Source organism: Cinclus cinclus, chromosome 22 (assembly GCF_963662255.1).
Source record: "Cinclus cinclus chromosome 22, bCinCin1.1, whole genome shotgun sequence".
Classification (NCBI taxonomy): domain Eukaryota; kingdom Metazoa; phylum Chordata; class Aves; order Passeriformes; family Cinclidae; genus Cinclus; species Cinclus cinclus.
Window position 1 is genome coordinate 2020689 of NC_085067.1, and position 20876 is coordinate 2041564.

The following is a 20876-nucleotide window of genomic DNA, read 5'->3' on the forward strand; positions in this document are numbered from 1 at the left end:
GCACTGCCTTAGGAGGTGAAAGAAAACAGCCTGTCCAAACTGGATCATGCAAGGATTTATTTCTGTGGATGTGGGAAGTAACTTCAGTTCATAAAGTTTTGCTGTGATGTTGAAATTCTACCCCAGATGGGGAGGAAAGGCTGCAGAGGCCACAGCTGTGTGTGGCAACTGCCTGGCAACAACCTTTGCAACAAACTAAGGTAATAATTACCTGTTTTCAATTAATTTGCATTGAACCTTCTAAAGAGTGAGTGTAGCACCTTGGTTAGATGACTCTATTGCTACCTTATGAGGGAAATATGCAAAAGAAAAAAAAGATTGTACTGAATTTCCCAAGCGTTTTGCTTTACACTGAAACAAAATTTAAGTTTCCATGAAATTATGTTGTAGAATGTGAGCCTCACTGATGTTTCCTCAAGCAGTTGTACACGTGGGCTTCTCCACTTTTTGGCTTTTTTTATTTTTTTACTCATAATAAGTTAACCTAACCCTACCATTTTTCCTGGGGAAGCTGCTGGATGATGGTCAGAATTAAACAGAGCTCCTCTGTACTGGACAGAAACTTCCCCGCTGACGGAAACTGACAGCAGTTTATTCCTGGGTATACTTTGCCCACCTCTTCTATCATTTGACTTCTCTGAAATTAATATTCAAAGCTAAGACAGGGAATTTACACTTGATAAGTTAACAGGGGCTCCTTTGGCAAGATCAAACCCGAGTTACAACTTTTTCTTGCGAAATAAAGCTCCGATCTGTGCAAACCTGCTCGTGGGCACTTCGTGTTCGCTGGGTTACTCTTCAGTCACTGTTTCATTCGTTTGGTATGTGGATGATGATGTTGTCCCAGAAGTCAGGTGCATTCCCGGAGCAGGTGACCCTCCTGACCTGGTGCCACTGTCTGGAAACCTGAGCCAGGGCCCCATGTGTCACCCTGCGGGATCCGGGCAGCGCTGGACACCTGTAAACATAAATCACACGCTGGGCTGGGCTGGGCTGGAGGAAAACTTAAATGTCACCCACGGGTAGGGACACCATCCAGTGTCCCAGACGGCTCCAAGCCAGTCCAAGCTGGCCTTGGACACTTCCATGGATCCAGGGGCACCGACAGCTGCCAGGGCCTGCCCACCCTCACAGGGATAATCAAAATCCGCCCTCTGGCACTGTGAAGCCGTTCCCTGTGTCCAGTCACTCACGGCCCCTCATGGCCCCTCACTTCTCCTTATGGCCCCTCACGGCCCCCCATAGCCCCTCATGGCCGCCCACCGCCCCTCGCTGTCCCTCACGGCCCCTCACAGCTCCTTACGGCCCCTCCCATCAGGCCACACCCTCCAGTGACGTCACATCGCACGGCAGACCACGCCCCTCCCCGCCCATTCCGGTCCCGCCTCCCCCTCCCCTCCCTACCCCACGTGCGCGGGGCCGGCCCCGGCGCGCGGCGGCTCTCGCGAGATCCCCGATGTAAACAAAGCCGCGGGGCGCGCGCCGGGGGGGGCAGCGCCGCCCGCCTTTCGCCGCCCCGGCCGCGTCCCGCCGCGCCCCGCCCACCGCCGGGCAGCGCTGTCGACGATTGGCTGAGAGCGAGGCGCGGCCCGCCCTGTGCGCGCCGCGATTGGCTGCGGGCACGGTGCGCTTGGTGTCATTGCCCGGGGGTCCCAAACAGTGTCAGTGGCGCCGGGAGCCCGGCAGGTGAGGGCGGCCCGCACCGGGGGCGCGCTCGGGGCAGCGCTGCGGCGGCTGGGAGCGGTCCCGCGGGGAGACCAGGCCAGGCCGGGCAGCGGCCGGGGCGGGGGGCGGCGAAAGGCGGGCAGGGCAGGCCCGCCGGTGAGGCCTGGGAGACCCCCGGCAGCTGCCGGCGCATAAAGTGAGGGGCGGCCGGCGGGATGGGCGCGCTCCGGGAGGCCGCGGCCCCGCTCAGCGGGCGGCGGCGGGAGAGAGGCCGGGCAGGTCGCGGTGTTTGGGTGTGGAGTTGCTCAATAGCGGCGGCGGAGGGTGCCCAGGCCGGCCCGGCCGCTGTCGGGCTCCTGAGGGGTCGGGCGGTCCCCTCAGGTCCTGCGGCTCCTCAGGTGCCCCGAGCTGAGGCGCGGCTGTGCCCAGGCCCGGACCAGGAGCTGGAATCTGTCCCGGTGCTCCCTTCCCCTCAGGGTGGGGCGGCACAAGGTGTTGGCACTCAAGGCACGGCAGGCGCAGGTGTCCGTGCGGTGATTTCATCCTTGCCGTAACACTTGGCCGTTCAAGGTTCCTCGGCGTGTGTGTCAGGCTGCTGTTGTGTTGCTGAACGTTTTGTTACTAATTACTATTTTGCTACTAATTTCTAAGTGGTTATCTTGCCTCCCTTAATGAGCTGGCCCTTACAAAGTCTGGCCCGATGTGAAATGATGCTGATAACTGACACACGTTGGAGATTTGGCTTTTTCTTTTACTTTATGAAGTGGTTTGAGGTGGGGGGACACAACAGAGCAGCTGAGGGGGTTCTCTGAAGATCTGTGGTGCTCCTCAGGTGCTTTCTGCCTTTAGGAATGTTACACAGAATTTTCCCCCCGGAGAACAGAAGTGTGAAGGAAAGTTTGGGAATACCGCAAAGAGCTGACATAAATCAGTAGAATGTGTGAGCTGCAGTGTAACCCATATTTGCAGGAGTACAGTACACTGCAATTGTGATTGCACATTATTTTTATATAATTATTTTCCAAGACAGCAGCCCACTAGTAAATAGTGGGTTTGTGTAATGGTGATGACAACTGCATACCTGTACCACTATCTTTAATCATGGAATCATAGAATGAAACGTTTGGGTTGGGGAGCTCCTTAAAGATCACCTAGCACAGTGTGAGATAACTTTGCACTTTATCATGCAGGTCTTTGGGGTTAGTTATGTTGTTTTCACAAACATTCCAGGAGCTGTAGTGATTGAAGAAGTTGCCCGCTTGGTGCGTGATTGTCTTTCATTAACAAAAGTGCTGTAAAGAGCTCTACAGGTCTGTGTACGCCAAGTTTCTCTCTTACCACCTTGAAGAATACACCAACAAGAACCTGTGTAAGAAATAATCCTGTGGAAATTTGAGTAAAAAATTTTTTGTGTTCGTTGCAGGTGTGTGCCCAGGAACGATGGCGACAGAGTCCCCGCGCCGCCCCAGTCGCTGCACTGGAGGAGTGGTGGTTCGCCCTCAAGCTGCCACGTAAGAACCTTCTAGAAGAACAGCCCTTGCTGAAAAGGGTTTGATTTTCTTGTGGAAGAACCCAACCTGAGCTGGTTTGGTTTTTTTTCCCCCCCCCAAAGCCAGCTTGTGTTGACGCTGCAGTTTTGTTGCGTTGAGCGTTGTCCAATAAAGTCAACACATGGCATTTGTCTCCCTAAATGGGATCCTTTGCAATTGCATATCAAAGCTGTATATTTAAATGCTAATTACTGCAAAGTTTTGTTCTTGTTTGCACCATTTTGCTGTACAAACATTGAAATGTAGAAAAGTGATGCCAACTTCTTCCTTAGGCCAGAGGGATGTGCTACATGTGATCCTTTCTTGCTGTTCTTTTCAACAACACCTTGTGCCAGGAGTGGAAATATTAAACCATACAAAGCCTGTCACTAAAGTCTTCCAGGAAGGAGAAATTATTTTACTTAAAAGAACAAAACCAAGAAAAAAGGAAGAAGCTCCATCCTTCTGGTCAGAGCACCTGACAGCCACTTTTTGTGCCTGGGCATCCTGATTTTCACTGTGTTCACATGGGGATGCTTTCATGGCAAAAGAGCTTTTTGGCTGTAAGACAGCCTGGAGGTTTTATGGTCTTTTCTTTGTCTGTTAAAGGAGTTTTGTAGCAATTTTTCTTTTTCCTTGGGATGCTTGTTCTGCTACAAAATGGCACTGTATGGAAATGTCCACTTCAGGGGGTGTTACTGTGCCCTTGGAGATAACTGTGTACGTCCAGAAATAAGATTCACTTCATTTTTATTGAAGAGCACAAGAAACTAATTGTTGTAGCACAAAAAGTTGTGTTAGAGCTTTGTCTTGCAGCCATTTTTTTAATGTGGCAGAATTCCTCAACAAATGCATTTCTTCTCTGTAACACGATTTTCAAAATGTGCTTTAAAAGTGTTATAATAGAAAAACACTGTAAGAAGTTGATGATCTGTTCTGAAGGTGATTATCTGTTCTTTTTTTAAACATGGTGTTTTGTTCTTGAGGTATCTGTTCGTGCCTCAAAAATGAATCTGTGTGTGCTGAGCACTCAGCAGCATTCTGCTGCTCATGTTAAGTTTCTACATCATTATTAAAGGAAGATTGGGCTTTTTTATGTGGGTTGTTTTTTTTTTTTTAACCACTTTAAAGACATCTCCCTGGAATTTTTTCAACTTCAGGAGAGATTTAAGAGCACACACTCTGAATAAAACACCTCCCAAACATCAGATGTACTTGGGGAGAGGGGAGAAAAGTGTATTCCATGAGCTGAGCCATGAAGGCAGCATGACTCTGGCTGGTTGGCATTCCCAGGACAGTTTCAGACACTGTGTTTAATACTCTACCTGTGGCCAGGCATTTGCATACAGGTGTGCAGAGGCAGCTTGGGTGACCTACATAAATCAGAGAGGAATCAGCACAGAAGAAACCACAGCTCATTTGTAAAGCCTCAGCCTAAAGCTGAGTGGGACAATCTGGGATGCAGAAATCCTGGCATTGCTGGTTTGGTCATGGGCTGGACTAGGCTTTCTGCAATGTAAATCTTCATATTTTAGATTTCTCTCTGTTGCATCATTTGGGTTCAAGTATCTTCTGTATAGTTCTAAATTCTCTGGACTGCTTCATTTTTTGGTGCTGAACACTCCTCTTTTCATTAAAACAATCTCACACAGCTTCAGAAAAAAAGCACTTCTGCCTATCCAGAGTTCCTAATTTACAGTTCTCTTTTGTTGCTATGAGAAATCTTGAGTTAGCACAGGAAAAATTGCGACAGCATAGAAGTTAATTTCAGAGCTGTTGCCTAAAGCAAACCCCAAAGCTTTTCTTAAATAATCTCAGACTTTCTGAAGGTAGCTCTTGTTGCCAGCGTGTCTCAAGTGTTCCTCATGGCACAAAGCACCAACTTTGTGCCCTGTTCCAGCACCATCTGTGTGCTGCTCTCAGCCCACGCTGTGGTTACTCAGCAGTTACACCGGGGGCTCACTGCTCCTGCAGGGACAGGCTACTCAAAGCATTTCTTCAAATCTGCCCCAGCAAATGTACCCTGCACTATAAACCACCCCCAGTCGATGCTGCTGGTGAAATTCCAAAGAGTAAAGCTTCCCAAGCTATCAAATCTTACCTGAAAATATTAGGGAGGGTTTTGTTCCCTCCCCTGCCCCTGAGCACTGCCATTGTACTGCAGCATTGTCCATCGTGCACAGGAGCTCTGGAAGTTTGTTTGTGCCACCAGGAGAGCTCCAGTCGTGGTTTGAATCCTCATTTTCATGTTGTAGGAGCCTAATCAAGTAGAGAAAATCCTGAGGAATCATTTCCAAATCCCTGTACCACTTCAGGCCCCTCTGATGTGGAGAGCATGGCTTATTCCTTGAATTTAGATTTTATGCTTTCCCCCCAAGCAGTTACTCCATCAGCAGGTACCACTTGGCTTTTTCACAGACTTTTATTACTCTTACTTAGTGCTTTCACTCCTACAGGTCACAATTTATATTATCAGAATTTGGCAGTAAAATTAAGTGCCTGCATTGCATGCTTAGCACTCTCCTACGTGCTGAAGGTTGCCCATGCTTCCTTTTGCTGAGTTAAATTAATATATTCATGACCATTTCTGAACTCCTTTTGCTAAAATTCTCCTTTTTTTCCAGGGAACAGTCGTACATGGAAAGTGTTGTTACCTTCCTCCAAGATGTTGTGCCACAGGTAGGGTGTGAATCTTTAAAACTACTTCTTTTTTTCAGTGCACAAAAAGCAGTGTCAGGAATCCTCACTCTGTTTTATAAATTTATTATTTAATCTAATAAGCAAATAAATAAATGATATTTATATATTTTAATATATTTATATATAATAAATATGGCACTGGAATGGTCCCTTCCTGGTTGCCCGTGGGCCTCCCAGTAGCAGAAGGGAACTAATTTTGTTTTACTCTTTGGGAAAGCTGTAGTCCATGGTGGGGGAACACTGACTGTATCTTCAGGAAATGATCCTGATTCTGATTCCAAGGATTATCTTGGTTACTCAGTGTCTTGTTTCCTCAGGAATTTCCTCTTAGGAATTCCCAGTGCATTTATTCCCTGATAATACAAAAACAATTCCCTCAGTAATATCAATTTATGAAATGCATTTTGAACTCAGGGTTAAATTTAACATATTTAAAGTTTCAGTTAAGAGACTGCTGCAATCCACAGCCTCCCATTCCCCCTCTCTGGTTAAAGGACACAGTCTGTGTTTTATTTGACAAATCAGTTTGCCTTGGAAGTGTGGAATGTGATTTGTTTTGAGAAGCAAACCCCACACTTATTTTTCACATTTGTATTTTTAGTTCATGTTACTGCTTTTCTGGCATGTATAAAGTGATTATACAAGACGTGTTCATATTTAATCCCAAATAGTGCTCAGTATTTTGTTATAATTCATTTGGAAGTGATGGCATTTCTGCTGCTGCTCACGTTCCTGCTACCACAGCTTCTCCTGAGGACTGTAAAACCTCCAATTTGGAAACACTGCAAGTCTCACTCCACAATTTCTTTTTGTATCTCATCTTTTTATGGGAATCTGTAGAACACAGGACTGAAACATGGATCTGTTCTGCTGGAATTGCAGTTTATTCTCTTTTAAATGGCTGTATTAAAGTTGTCACAAACAACTGAAAGGTGTCAGTAATATAAACTGTGGAGTAAAGGTCTCTTTCTTTCCTCAGTCTGGCTTGCACAGCTTTTAAGTGAATTAAAGAGAATTTTAATGATAAAACACCTCAGGTGAGAACCTCCAACACTGCTGAAGTTAAAGATTGTGGAAGCCACAGTGTTTAATTTTATTAACTCACTCTAAGACACGTGGCATTTCTTACCTGCCCCAGAAGATTGATTGTTATAAATATTTTGTCATTCCTCCATCAGTGAGTGATGCTCAGCATGGTTATGTTGAGTACTGGTGACAATAAGCTCCATGAATCATGTTTATGGTTTTTAATTAAGTTCCTTCTTACAGGGGGAGAAAAAACACTGTTCATGTTCCTTATTTCAACCCTTTTGCTTTTTGTTCAGGCCTACAGTGGAACCCCACCAGAAGAAAAAGAGAAAATCGTCTGGGTCAGATTTGAAAATGCAGATTTAAATGGTATGGCTTCATTTTCTCTCACTTGTTCTTGTGAGTTGTGGGTGCATGTGCAGTAATTCCAGTCAGCTTTCTCTGTAGTAGAATAATCATAAAGATTGTGATTTTCTTGAGTAAAACCCCTCTTAAATGACATTTTCAACCATGAGAGAATGAACAAAGCTCACTGAAAGCATGGAAGCATCAGAGACAGAAAGAGAATGTTTTCAGGCCCAGTCAGAGCAGACTGTATAAAATAAATTGAAACACAGCATCTAGGATTCTAAAGAATATTCTAAAGAGTTCTGTTATATGAACCTAAAAAGGGAATACCTGAGATTTTTAAAAAATAAAAGAAAAACAAACCTACAAGCAAAAAAACCTTAACTGGCCAAAGATGGCCATAAAGCCACGTAGAGATCAGAGGTAATTTCTAGTTCCAATAACCCTGATTCAGGTGCTCTCTCATTCCATCCCTAACCTTCCTTTAAAAAAAAGGGAGCAGGGATAAACAGGTGGAAAAGCTCAGGTCTGAATGGGGAATCAATCACCATTTTCTCTTAGACCGTGTTGTTATCCAGAAAAGTTTTCTCCATCATTTTAAATTTTAAAGTTTTTCTCTTTGTGAAGCTCTAACAGGGGAGTTTGCATGAAAGAATATATTTCAGTATTGTTCCAGCATGACAATGCAGAGCACTTTGGTTGCTCTTTAGTTCTAGCAGTTGAGGAAAAACCATCTCATGTTGCTGAGAGCTTGATCCTGATGTCTAATAATGGCTTTGCTGTAAAATCTCACTCAGATACATCCAGGAATATGGAATTCCATGAAATCCACAGCACTGGGAACGAGCCCCCGTTGCTGCTGCTGATTGGATACAGTGATGGGATGCAGGTGTGGAGCATACCTGTGAGTACAGAGCTCAGCTTCCTCCTTCCTTCTCCTTTTCTGTGTCAGAACTTTAATATTTTACCTTGAATTTCTCCCAGTGGAGTGGAAAGAGCCAACACTTCCCATCAGGAGTTGTGTGTAATGTGCTTATCTTCAGATAATCCTGAGCACAGCTCAAACACTTCACTTCATGTACCTGCAGATTTTGGAGGGCTTTTTACCCTTTATTCCTGCTAAATCCATTTCCAGACTCAAACTGGGAGCAGTGTTTACCAGTCTGGAATAGTTTATAGCCCTCCCCACCCAAAAAAAACCAAAAAAACACCAGGTTTTGTTTTTTAACAGAAAGGAACAAGGGTTTAAAAACACCAACAGGATTTGTTTTTTCCAGGAACTCAAGTATGACAGCATTAATGGTATTTTACAATCACATGTTTGTCATGGACATGATTTGCAATTTTAATTTTATGAAGGCCTCTGTGTGCATATGGGTTTGATTTCATGCTGTCATCCCTGCCCCTGCTTTGTGTTGCAGAGTGGTTTATGTGGCACGTGGTCTTCATTTGGGGAATTTCCCCCAAATTTCTCAAAATGAGAGAATAAAGCTGAATACAGTAGGTCATAAAATTGTGAACTTAAAAAACCCAAACTGCTCACAACACCTCAACCTTCAGAATAAAGCAGAGAGGATGGAGTTATTTTCCTTTGTAAAATACAAGAATATTAGTATATTAATTATAATTATATTATATTATAATTATACAATATATATAATATAACATTAGTATATTATTATTATTTTTCCTTTGTAAAATACAAGATATAAATTTTTAAGAAACGTGTATATTTTACAACACTTTGGTTAGCTATGTAGGACATGTGTTTATATACCAGTAACTTAGAAAATAATGGTAATTTCTACAGCAAAAGTTCAGTTAAATTGAGTTTTGTGGGTGTGGTAGAGCTTTTCACCTCTTTATTGCATCTTATTACCCTCTTGAGTGCATCTCATTAGCTGGAATGAGGAAATAAAAAAGCTGATGAGGTTTTGCTTTTGAAGGAATGCTTAATAGAAATGGAAGGAGACCTAATACACTTCTCTTAATGTCAATGTTTTGTAACTGTTTATTGAAATTTAGGAACTTGAACTAAAACTTGGTAACATTTCAGCCAAAATAGGGGGATTTCCTCTCGCGGTGCGTTACACAAAGCGCCCACACGGTGGCGCTGGGACACCGAGCTAAGAGCGGCAGCATCACCTCATCAACCAAATAATGAATTAATTAACACACCCTGAGTACCGCATGCTCACAAAGCACCCTGTTTTATCCAGCTGGAATGTGATTATCGAATGAACGTGTGTTTTATGTTAAAAAAGGGAGACGTGTTACCGTGGATGGATTTTTTTCCTTTCTCTTTCTCTGTTTTTTTTTTTTTTTTTTTTTTTTTTTTTTATTTTTTTTTTTTTTTGCCCCCCTCCTTGTGTTCAAATGAGCCACAAGTTAAGCCATGGAATGCCTGACTTTGCTTTATTTCTAGTAGGACTGTACAACCGGGTTGTCCTTTTTGTTGTTTTTTTTATTTTTTTTTTCCTAATGTATTTCACTTCTTCATAATTCCTAGCTTTTGATAGTATTTGCTGTTTCAGAAAAAAGTCACAAAAATGAAGTTGCAGGACAATTTCTCTTAATGTTGTTGAACTTTTGCAGAAGGATGGGGGAGGGGGAGTGCAATGAAATGGAGAAAATGCCAAATGTGGAAGTATTTTACCATCCACCTTCAGAATGTCAGCTGTGGGGATTTTGCATTATTTTGCCAGCCTTTTATTTGTATATTCTGTGAAATTCTGAGAGCACAGCCAGGGAGGTGCAGCCTGGACCTGGACATTTTGTCCAGTGTCAGTGCTGGAACAGTTCCTCTGTTAGTGCATATTCTCACAGAATAATGATCTTTAACATCAATTTGAAATAAGAGCAGGATCTGTATATCCAACAAATTCGGATGGAACATGAACTGGAGGAAGTTTGACATGAACTGGAGGAGTTTTTACATGAACTGGAGGTGGTTTGACATGAACTGGAAGGGATTTTACATGAACTGGGGTGGGTTTACATGAACTGGAGGGGATATTACATGAACTGGAGGAATTTTTTCACATTGTTGCTTCTCCTTTGCATTTTCTCCCTTGCTTAGCCCGAGCACAGCAAAACCTGGCAGTTATGTGATTGACTTAATATTTAAGAGCTTATTTGGCAACACTTTTTTGTGTCCTTTGCTATTACACAAACCTTCCTTGCTAACTATTTAGCTTGTAATTAAGCAATATTATTCCAGCTAAGAAAAAAAAAAACCACCAACCCTTGCATTCTCCAGCTTAATCTGCAAAAGCAACAATCTGACATTTATGTGCAAATCTCCTCAGGAAAGTCATTATCTGTAGCATTGTGCTTTTTTTTATTCCTACAATTGGCCCTCTATTCAGCACTTAATAACGTGTTGCAGGCAGCAGGGGTTGTGTGTGAGTGATTATGAAGTGTTTATGACAGCTCCTAAGCCCACACTCCTGCTAATGGTGTTCCATGGCCTTGCCCACACCTCGGTGCTGTGTCTCTCCGCAGGCTGAGAGTGCTTTCACATTAACATCTCCTCGGAGGAACAGCTCCGGACTACAAAAGTGTGATTTGTAAAATGGGAGATACCATTAGGGTGGCTTCAAAGTGCTTGGGGTGGTGTTTGGGGGAAAGCCTGGCCTTGGGAGTGCAGCACAAGGTGTCCATCCAAAGGGTTTGGCTTTGATCTCTGCTCTCACGTGGGGGTGGGAAGGTTAAAACTGGGCTTAAAATACTCCTGGCTAAGTGGGGAGGAATCTGGGAATACACTAGGAGTTCCTGTTTGATAATGGTGCAGTGGAGTTTTGTGTTTTGTTTGGAATTTGTTTTTTTTCCTTGCTCCCAGTTTCATGTTTCAGAGACAACTGGAACTGGTTTCTGCCTGATGTGGTTTCCGAGTATCTGTTCTAGATGTTCCTGTTCAGGGAATGCATGTTGGCTGCTTTTTTTTTGTTTGTTTGTTTTTCATTGTAGGCTGGAAGTTTCAGAAGTAGAAAAGTCATCTTAATGTAATGGTTCTTGCTGCAGTTAAAAAAGAAACTTATGACATGCCAAGCTGCAATCCTTCCTCTGTCCAGACTTCTTTCTAGAGGGAACCACTTGCATGTACCACTGAGAAAAATGGAGTAATCACCTGACCTAGTGACCCTGAAAAGTCTCTGAGGACTTTGCAAATCATCTATGGAAATCATTTGCTGAGGCTTTGGTTTGGTTTTTTTTTTTTTTTACGCTGAAGAGGCACCAGTGTGCAAGAAAAGTGGTTTTATAAAACTTTTGATGTTATTAGCACTGCCATAATTAAAGTGCTAGGTGCTACTTCATCCTCAGTCCAGTCACTTGAGTAACAGTCCTTGAGCATCTAAATTCTTACAATCTCTAGGTAATTACAGAGATCTGGTTTGAATGGAAAAGCTGAGTGAAATTCTAAACTAAAGGGATAAAATTTGTTCATTTTCTTCCAGTCCTTCCTTACTTTCTCAGCAGCAGCATGACTGCAAGTTGCCTTTAACCCATAGGCAGCAATATTTGGTGATGGTATCTCTCAATTGCTTATTGTCATACCATCATACCATGATATCTTCATGTTTGAAACATACATCAGAATATTTAAAAACAACCTCCTGCTCATTCCCTTTTCATGTCACGCATTCCCCAGTTTCCATTTCTAGATTTGCACAGTAGTTCAAGCATTGAGTTCCAAACTCAATTTTGTTTCACTTTGGTGTGTGTTTGGCTTTTTTTTTTTTTTTTTTTTTTTTCACCATGTGAAAACCATTTTCTCTGGTTGGAAACTATTACTTCTGCTCGGTGTGAACAAAACTTCTTTTGTTCAGCTTTTTTTAATGGTGTGCCCCAAACAATACAGCTATGCTGTCAAAAATTACCCAGTGCTGCAGGTTCCTGGGCTGTCATGCTTTAAGCAGTAGCTCAAGATGACTTAAGTGGAGGAGAAGATTCTTCTTCCTCCTTTAATGAAGATTTTTTGGGGGGATTTGAATCCTTTGCTTCCAGCCTTCCCTGTAGGTCTGGGAGTTGAGGTTGATCCCAGGTTTTGGGAAAGCTGAGATGTTCTACCAGACCAGTTTGGAGCCGTCATTTTGGATTCCCTCTTCCCTACAACGAGTACCTGAAGCTGCTTTTACAGCTTAATATCCAATTCTTGAAACCTGTTTGGAAATATTCTTGGCTTTTGGAATGGGAAAGAAAAACTTTTAAGAGCTCTGAGAGCTGCCACGGGGACTTGCTACTTAGCTGGATCCAATCCAAAATGGCAGCCACAACCTCGCTTCTCACAGGTGCTTTTTGAAGAATTTAGAGCTCTGTTTTCAATTCATGAGCTCTATTTATATTTTGTCTGTGCATATGAGACTGTGGAGCTCCAGGGACTGGTAATGGGATGTGGAGCCTTTGGCTGGGAGTTGCCAGCCCACAGCTGACCTGTTGTCCTCTCCGTGTGCAATTCCTTGTCCTACTCCAGTTCCTAGTGGGGGAAGTGTCCCATTCACAGGGAAAGAGCAGTGAGGTGAGGGTGGAGTGACAGGAACATCAGGCCACACAATCTCTGTCCTCTAAAGGAGGTGTTTGCAGGCAGGTTGGATCTGGGTGAGCTCAGCAATGAAGTTTTATCCACAGATAAATGAAGGGTGTGAGCACTGACCACAGTTAATTCAGGGTTTTGTAAGACTGCAAACAGCAGAAGCTTCTGGTGGTGGTGGTGTGTGAAAGAACTTAATTGGGATTCAGAGATAATCTTGAACTCGGAGCCCTAATGCATTTTTCAGTGCCAAGCAAACCAAGGAGCAACCAAGCTCTTACTAATTCATAGCAGACACAACATGCAGTGTCTTCCATGAGTCCCTGTCTCCACAGAACAGTTAAGGACACACAGCTTAAACCTCCTGGAAAAGCTGTTACTTTATGAAACTATGCTAGATTAAATAGTAGTGTTTAAATGTGAGCACTGTTGTAGTGTCACATCCAGATTTTTTTTATAGAAACTTTATTTTGTTCCTGTTAGAGAATTTGAATTTTCTTTATAAGCAAGATGCTGGTGGTTGGGTGGCATCTTGTATTTTCATGACAAAACTTCCAGTGGGACTGTATCTTAAAATTTGCTCCTTTTTGGCTTCCATGAGTCAGCAAATGCTCAGCACTTGAGCTGTAGAGGCTGAATCCAAGCCATTCCATGATTTAGAGTGCTGCAGGGACTGAGCAAAGGACCTGTTAACCTACAGTGGTCTCAAAACAGGGCTAAATACCTGTAATGTCACCTTAGTCACTGTTGGATCCTGTGCCTTCTGTTACTCCATCTAACATTACTTTCTGTAATTTCCCTCCAGTATAAAATAATAAATTATATTTAAATAATGAATCTTAATTATTCAGAAGTTACTGCATTATATGCATGAGAAGAGCTGGGCTGGGATTTCCATGTTAAATGCTTCAGTACAAATAAATTTCATTTGTATTTGGACATTTCAAGCTTTTCTTTGCAAGTCTCAAGTTTAAGCTCTACCAGGTCTTGGCACCCCGGGCTGGATAAACATTCTCCTGGAGTTCAGGATATTTAAAAGCAGAACCTGAGTTTGGAAGGTTTGGCCCTCTCAGTGTGTCTTCCTTTGGGGACTGGAACTTTGAAGTAGATTGGAGTTGGGGCTGATGTGCTGGCAGGGTTAAAAAGGAGAAGGAGGTGTCTGAGCTGGGCTGGGATATTTTATGGGAATCACTCCTTCTGTACCTTTGTTGTGCTGGTTCCTTTCCCTCTTGTTTTCATTCCTAGCCAGAGATATGCATACACGTGTGAAACAGCAATTCTCATGATTTGGGGGAAAAATTTTAATTGCCAATAATAATAGTTCCCAAACCTTCTATTTTTCTGCTTTTCCATTTCCTCCTTTCCCTTTTCATAGAGCTGCTATGTTCCAATGGACAGAAAACGTGCTGCTGTCTTAATTTTAAAAGTCTCTTTATTATTCTGTGCCTCTTTAATTTTCCTCATTTTCTGCTTAGCTGTGCTCTACATTTTCCTGAGCTGTTTTTTCTGGATACAGATGTTTTCATCCAGAGGCTTTTTTTCCCCCCACACTGCACTCCAAGCTCATGATCACATAAAAGCCATCAGCAAACCTTTAGTGAGTTGATTTCTGATGGTGTCATTAACAGTGATTTGAATTGATAAACTGCTGGGCTAAAATGCTTAAAATGTTATTTCCCCACATTTTTGTAGCTTGTGTGTAATTCCAGGCTTAACAGGAAAGAGCAGTAGTTCTCCATACTGTGTGCAGAATGGTAGCTTAGCTGTGTAGTAAATGGTATTTTTAAAGTAATTTTATTTATTATTGTGCTTCGTGGGGTGGGTTTCATTGTCCCCCATGACCTAGAGCAGTGATAATAAATAACCAGGCAAGAGTGGATGTAAGCTGAGTGCCTGGAGTACTGTACTTGGGATTTGCTGCTCAAACAGTAGCAGTATTTTAACTTTTTGGACGTGTGAGCTGAAGTGCAGAAAGAAATGGAAACAACCATAAAATGACATTTCCAAAAGTTCACTTGAATTTATAGTTTATTGATTCCTAAGAACCTTATTCCAAATCATGTTCTCTTCTGATATTGTAAGCTGCTTGTTTGGCAAAACTTTATGCCAGCCTTGGCTGTGTTCTGAGGCTCATTACATCTGTTTTAAGTTGCTGGTTAGCTGGAAATGAGCTTCATAAGGTTTGCCATTTTCCTGGAGTTTGACGTTCCATATCGGATCCATTTCCAGGCAGTTATGAAAATACATTGAGTGACCAGTACAGGAAGTCTGGAAATTCATCTGAACTGCTTCTGGTCTAATCTTTTCAACATTGCCATCAGTGACAGGCTTAAGTAGCTTGACCACCTATTTTTAAACATGGTTTTCACACCTGGTGAGTTTGAAATGAGCCAATATATGAAATTCTCCCATTTTTCCCACCCATGGTTGCCACTCTGGATTGATCTCTGTTTAGCTGGTGTTTTCCTTTAGAAAATGTGAAATGTGGGATGAATCTTTGTGAATTTTAGTCAGCTTCAAGTCTTGCTTCTTCCAACACCTGTGTGGTCACGACCAGTTAATTCAAGACTCCTAATAAATACTTTCAATTAGAGAAATTGCAGTGGTTGCTTGGGCTGAGCCTTACCAATATACTTCCCTACAATGCCTTTACACCTACCTTCTTAGCTATTAAATATGTGTATTTCTGCAAGAATAACTCAGTTTTTGTGCTGGTGTTTGCAGATCAGTGGGGAAGCTCAGGAGCTGTTCTCGGTGCGCCACGGCCCCGTTCGAGCTGCTCGGATCCTCCCAGCCCCTCAGATCAGTGAGTACACACTCAAATACATCATCCCTCAGCAGAACTTCCAAAAAAGGCTCTTTCCCACTCCAGTCAAACTAACCAGACAACAGAATTTGTTTTTTGGAGTGGCACTGTCTTCTGATTTGTTCAATTTCTCTTTATTTTACATTAACTTTACTCACTTTGACTCTTTTACTGGTTTAAATTTTATCATCCCTTGAGTGCAGCTCCACTCTGCCACTGCTTAAATACTATTTTATCAAATTCCAAACCAAGCTGCTTAATTTAACAGGATTCTGCCAAAAGTTGAGTTAACCCCAAGAAGAACTGGCTGCAAAATCTGAGCAAATGTGCATAAACAAGCAAATTCCTCTAAAAAAATTACTGTGTTCCATCCAAACCCAATCTAATTGTTGACTTCTGAAAATAAGTGTTTGGGTCTAAATTAAATTGGTTGTTTTATTTTGTGGATGAAAAGAATGTATTTCTAGGATGACCAAGTTGTTTTGGGGGTTATGCTGGGTTAGAGTTTCTAGTAATATTTTATAAATGAATTAATGAACTCAAAAAACCACAGCCTAAAATCTTATTGTTTAAATTATTCATAGTAAATTGTACTGATTCTGTGTGTTTCAAAGAAAGTAAATGAAGAATGTTTAATGGACATATTACATATTATTCTGGTGATTTCCTGAGAAGAGGACTGTACAAAGTATGTGTGGCTGTGTGGCTATTACAGGTTAAACTAACTCAGAGTAAAATGCTTCCCAAGTTTGTTGTTGTTTTATTCCATTTACTGGAACCCTGCACAATTCCCAACGAGCTGCTCTCCTGCTGTTGTGTGTGTCATTGAATAATGGATGTCTGTGCCCCTTCCTCTCTCAAAGGAAAAAAAAAAAATGAGAAAGAGAAGTGGAAATGGAAATGAAAATGAAGTAAATTATTTGAAGAACCTGGGAGTTCTGTTTTTTTCTGGTGCTAAAGCAGGTTTTTGACTTTTCAATCAAGTAAATCACACTCATGAACTCCTTCAAGCAGTTACTATCTTTCTGCCCCTAAATTCCATATATTTAGCATCTGACAATGATAGTTGTTACATTAGAAAACTATTCAAATTAGCTCATATTAAATTAAACCAAACCTTTTAAAAACGTGTTTTGGTCTCTTTTTACATGGCTTGGTTTAAATAAATCTTTGATTAAAAGTACATGAATGTATCATTGACCAGTATCTGGAATCAGATAAAAGTAAAGCTGTAATAAGAGGCCTTAGATAACTAACTCATGAGCTCTAATGATTCTGAACGAAATAAAAGGAATTTGTAAAGGAGAAGCTGATTACCATCAGCAGGCTCAAACACTGTTTTACTGTAAAGCTGTAAAAAGGGAATTATTGAAAATAGGAGTCTCTTGGTGGATGGATTTGGCATGTTCCTAGAAACAGATCTGAGCTGGTGATAAGCAGCTCATTCCCAGGTGTGAAAGGAAAGCTCATGGCTTTAACTTGGTGACTTTACAGCAGCAGAACTTAATAGTTTGTCAACTATTTCATTTAAAAACTGCAGCCCTTTGATGTTAGATCCTCTGCCTCGTGGTGTGCCTCCTGGTATAATGAAGCCTTGTTTCAGAGGGGACATTTCATGCAGGGGATCTCCTCCAGCAGCTCCTGGGTGCTGCTGGCAGCAGGATCCTGGGCAGGTTTGTTGGCTCAAGAGCTGGGTCAGCTCTTGGGACTGCTGGGACTGGCAGCTCTGCCCAGGTCTGAGCCACCCAACCTGTGCTGGCCAAGCTCTGCTCTGCTCTGAGCCTCCCAACCTGTGCTGGCCCAGGTCTGAGCCACCCAACCTGTGCTGGCCCAAGCTCTGCTCTGCTCTGAGCCACCCAACCTGTGCTGGCCCACGTCTGATCCTCCTAACCTGTGCTGGCCCAAGCTCTGCTCTGCTCTGAGCCTCCCAACCTGTGCTGGCCCAGGTCTGAGCCACCCAACCTGTGCTGGCCAAGCTCTGCTCTGCTCTGAGCCTCCCAACCTGTGCTGGCCCAGGTCTGAGCCACCCAACCTGTGCTGGCCAAGCTCTGCTCTGCTCTGAGCCTCCCAACCTGTGCTGGCCCAGGTCTGAGCCACCCAACCTGTGCTGGCCAAGCTCTGCTCTGCTCTGAGCCACCCAACCTGTGCTGGCCCAGGTCTGAGCCACCCAACCTGTGCTGGCCCAGGTCTGAGCCTCCCAACCTGTGCTGGCCCAAGCTCTGCTCTGAGCCTCCCAACCTGTGCTGGCCCAGGTCTGAGCCTCCCAACCTGTGCTGGCCCAGGTCTGAGCCTCCCAACCTGTGCTGGCCCAGGTCTGAGCCACCCAACCTGTGCTGGCCCAGGTCTGAGCCTCCCAACCTGTGCTGGCCCAGGTCTGAGCCACCCAACCTGTGCTGGCCCAGGTCTGAGCCTCCCAACCTGTGCTGGCCCAGGTCTGAGCCACCCAACCTGTGCTGGCCCAGGTCTGCAGCATCACTTTGATGTCCTGCTCTGCAGCTTGGAGGAGATGGCCATGAAGAATGGAGGGATTTCTGCAAATAATGCTAAACCCCCAAATATCAGCTCCTCTCTGTGGTCAGGTCATGCCTGCCTCTGCCTTCAGCAGGCAGGGCTTTAATTATTCCCTGCAGTGTACAATAGACATGGCCTTTTGGAGACTGGGTCTGAATTTTGGGCTTGCAGAGCTCGTATTTAGACTATGAGAACATCTCAGTCTGGACTCTGGCAGTTTTAGGGACAGGAATTCTGAGCTGTCATACCTCTGGCTCTTCTCCACTTCCAGATGTGGGTGCTGGGCTGGGTTTAGGGTTGTTTCCAGGTGTGCTGGGGGCTGGATTTTCTGTCAGTGCTGAGGCACTGATACATTTATTTCAGTTACCTTTGTTATTCTTTCACCTACAAAATCAGAATATTGATGCTTTCTGAAGGAAGTCAGTGCTACAATCTCCCATTATTTATTACTTATCCCAGGTCATTTTACAAGCCCCTGGCCAAATACCTGCTTTGCCTTGTGCTGTCCCATTTGTCAAGGTAGAGCTGCATAGTTTAAAAATCAATCAGGAAACTCAGAAAGCCAGAGGAGCAGCTCTGTGTGTGGCAATCTCTGCTCAAAGGGGTGACAGGCTGGTGTGGTAAAGTTTAGATCAGTGCTTGTCTGTAAAACCTATTTCCACATCTCAGCATTATGAAAATAAATTCCTCCAGTGAGCTGAATTAATTTATTGCCATTTTCTAGATTATGCTGCTTGCAGAAAGATGGTATAACAGCCCTACATGTCTCAGTGAATTTGACTCTTCACTCAAATTGACTTATAAGTGGGGAAAAAGCAAACAGAAAAATGAAATAAAAAGAATTTAGAGGTACTAAAACCCATTGAGAGTTGAAATACTGCAGCAGATTTATCCCTGTTCATCCCATCTTCCATGTTGGCAAAATTAAGTTTTGAACCTCAAAAGCTGACTCAGGTTTATGTGCAGGTACACTTAAAGAACTCTAATATTTAGGTTGCTTTCTAAAGGAAGGCAGATGTGAGGTTTGTGTATGTTCAGCCACTTGGGTGGTTCAGTGGTTTTAAATCCCCAAAATAATCCCAGGGTCTGTCTGATGGAGGGGCTGGCCCTGCACGATGGACAAGTGAGGTTTGGGGTGGTTGTGCAGGTGTGTGTCTGAGTTCTGGTGTTCTCCCACTGTTCTGTGGGCTTTTTTTGGATAATGAATGGTAATGTCTGTGGATTACAGAAATTACAGACTGCCATTCTCCAAGTAAGGCTTTTAGAGATGTTGCAGGGGAGAATTTTGGAGTGCAACAATGTAAAAATCCCAATTTCTTCAAAGCTTTGGCCTGATCTGTTCCATCATCATATCACAAATGAAATGAAATAATTATTTCATTATTTTCTGGTGCTTTAGACCAGTGCACCTGAAACTTTCACCCAGCTAGGCTGAGAGGGAATTCCAGCCTGGGGCATTCCCAGGTGCTGCTTTGCTGCTGCACTGCTGTGGGGCAGTGCAAATGCCACAAGATTTCCAAGGAAAAGATGGAAATCACAGGGGTTTGATGGAGCAGGAGCAGCACTGCATTATTAAATGGGACTGATCAGTGGAATGACACACCAGGAAAATCCACTCCATGCTGCCTTGGTGCCATGGTCAGAGTGTAAAATTCATCCAGCACCTTCCCTGGTGGGAAGACCAGGGTGATTTCCACAATTCTGAGCAGCTTTTGAGTTCCTGTGACATCCACTGGGTTTCATTTTTCATTCTGCATAAAGATGTGCTGGTTTTGGTGGTGGTGTTAACTCTTTTTATTGGCATTATTGAGAGGCCTTAGCAGGCCCTGAGGTTTCTGTTCACAGTTTCATCAGCAGGACAGGCCCTAAGCTGCTTTGAGCTGACAAGTGGGTAACCTCTTGACTTCATCAACTTCTAAATGTTGATTTTTATAAAATTTCATTTAGCTACAGAGAGATGTATTTATTTTATTTTTTTTTTAATATTAAGCACACTAACTGAAGTTAGGTTTTTAAAAAAACCAAACCTATCATTTAGCTAAATGGAGCTGTAGATAAGGTGGTGCCTTGTTGGCAGGAAGGGCAGTTTTCATTACTTTAATTGTGTGATTTGTCAGGATTTCCAGCATTTTATAAATGCTGTAGTGTTATATGACAGAGTTAAAAGGATTTAGAATAAAAGGAGTTTAAGAAAAAGACTTTGCAACAGGATTTCAATACTTTTTGTATTTGGGGGGATTTAGAGAGCTGTTTTTCATTTCAATTTTGTTAAACACTGTGTGTGCAGCAGGTGTGTGCAACGTCAGCGCCTCGCACATGCAAATAAACACAATTTTACAAATGAAAATTAATCCAGCAGAACTTGGGAGATTAAATCCCACCCCAGACCTGGGAGAGGCTCCTGGCTCCATTAGAGCATGGCAGAGGCCAACACATGTCACTCAGTGCAATCTCATGGATGGGACAGCTATTAACCTGATTTAATGCCCTCAGAGGCCTCCCAGTAATGATCCTTTCCTGCAGTATTAATATTTACATTCTGAAAGTATTGAAGTAGAAAATGGATTTTTTAAAGTGGAGAGACTCGAGTCATTATAGACAGAAATCAGAAGTTTCAGCACCTGTTGTGGAAATTTTGCAAATCTGTGCTGTGGGTATTCAATTGAGCATTGCTTTTGATTTTGGGCACTTGGTTCCCTGGACTCCCCTCTGTGGTTTTCCTCCTTCTTTCCTCTTCCTGGTCATTAAACTAGATCGT

The 20876-nt window shown here is 43.1% G+C and overlaps 1 protein-coding gene across 1 annotated transcript in view; it reads left to right on the forward strand.

Annotated features, from left to right (window-relative positions):
* The first annotated feature begins 1521 nt into the window (after nucleotides 1-1521).
* The window catches only part of BCAS3 (BCAS3 microtubule associated cell migration factor), a 298217-nt gene continuing 278862 nt past the window's right edge, over nucleotides 1522-20876 (forward strand). Inside the window, exons 1-6 of the mRNA XM_062507332.1 lie at nucleotides 1522-1686; nucleotides 3089-3176; nucleotides 5819-5873; nucleotides 7220-7292; nucleotides 8069-8175; nucleotides 15526-15607. Of these exons, the coding sequence (XP_062363316.1) occupies nucleotides 3106-3176; nucleotides 5819-5873; nucleotides 7220-7292; nucleotides 8069-8175; nucleotides 15526-15607 (388 nt within the window). The 5' untranslated portion in view covers nucleotides 1522-1686; nucleotides 3089-3105. The remainder of the gene's footprint in view (nucleotides 1687-3088; nucleotides 3177-5818; nucleotides 5874-7219; nucleotides 7293-8068; nucleotides 8176-15525; nucleotides 15608-20876) is intronic.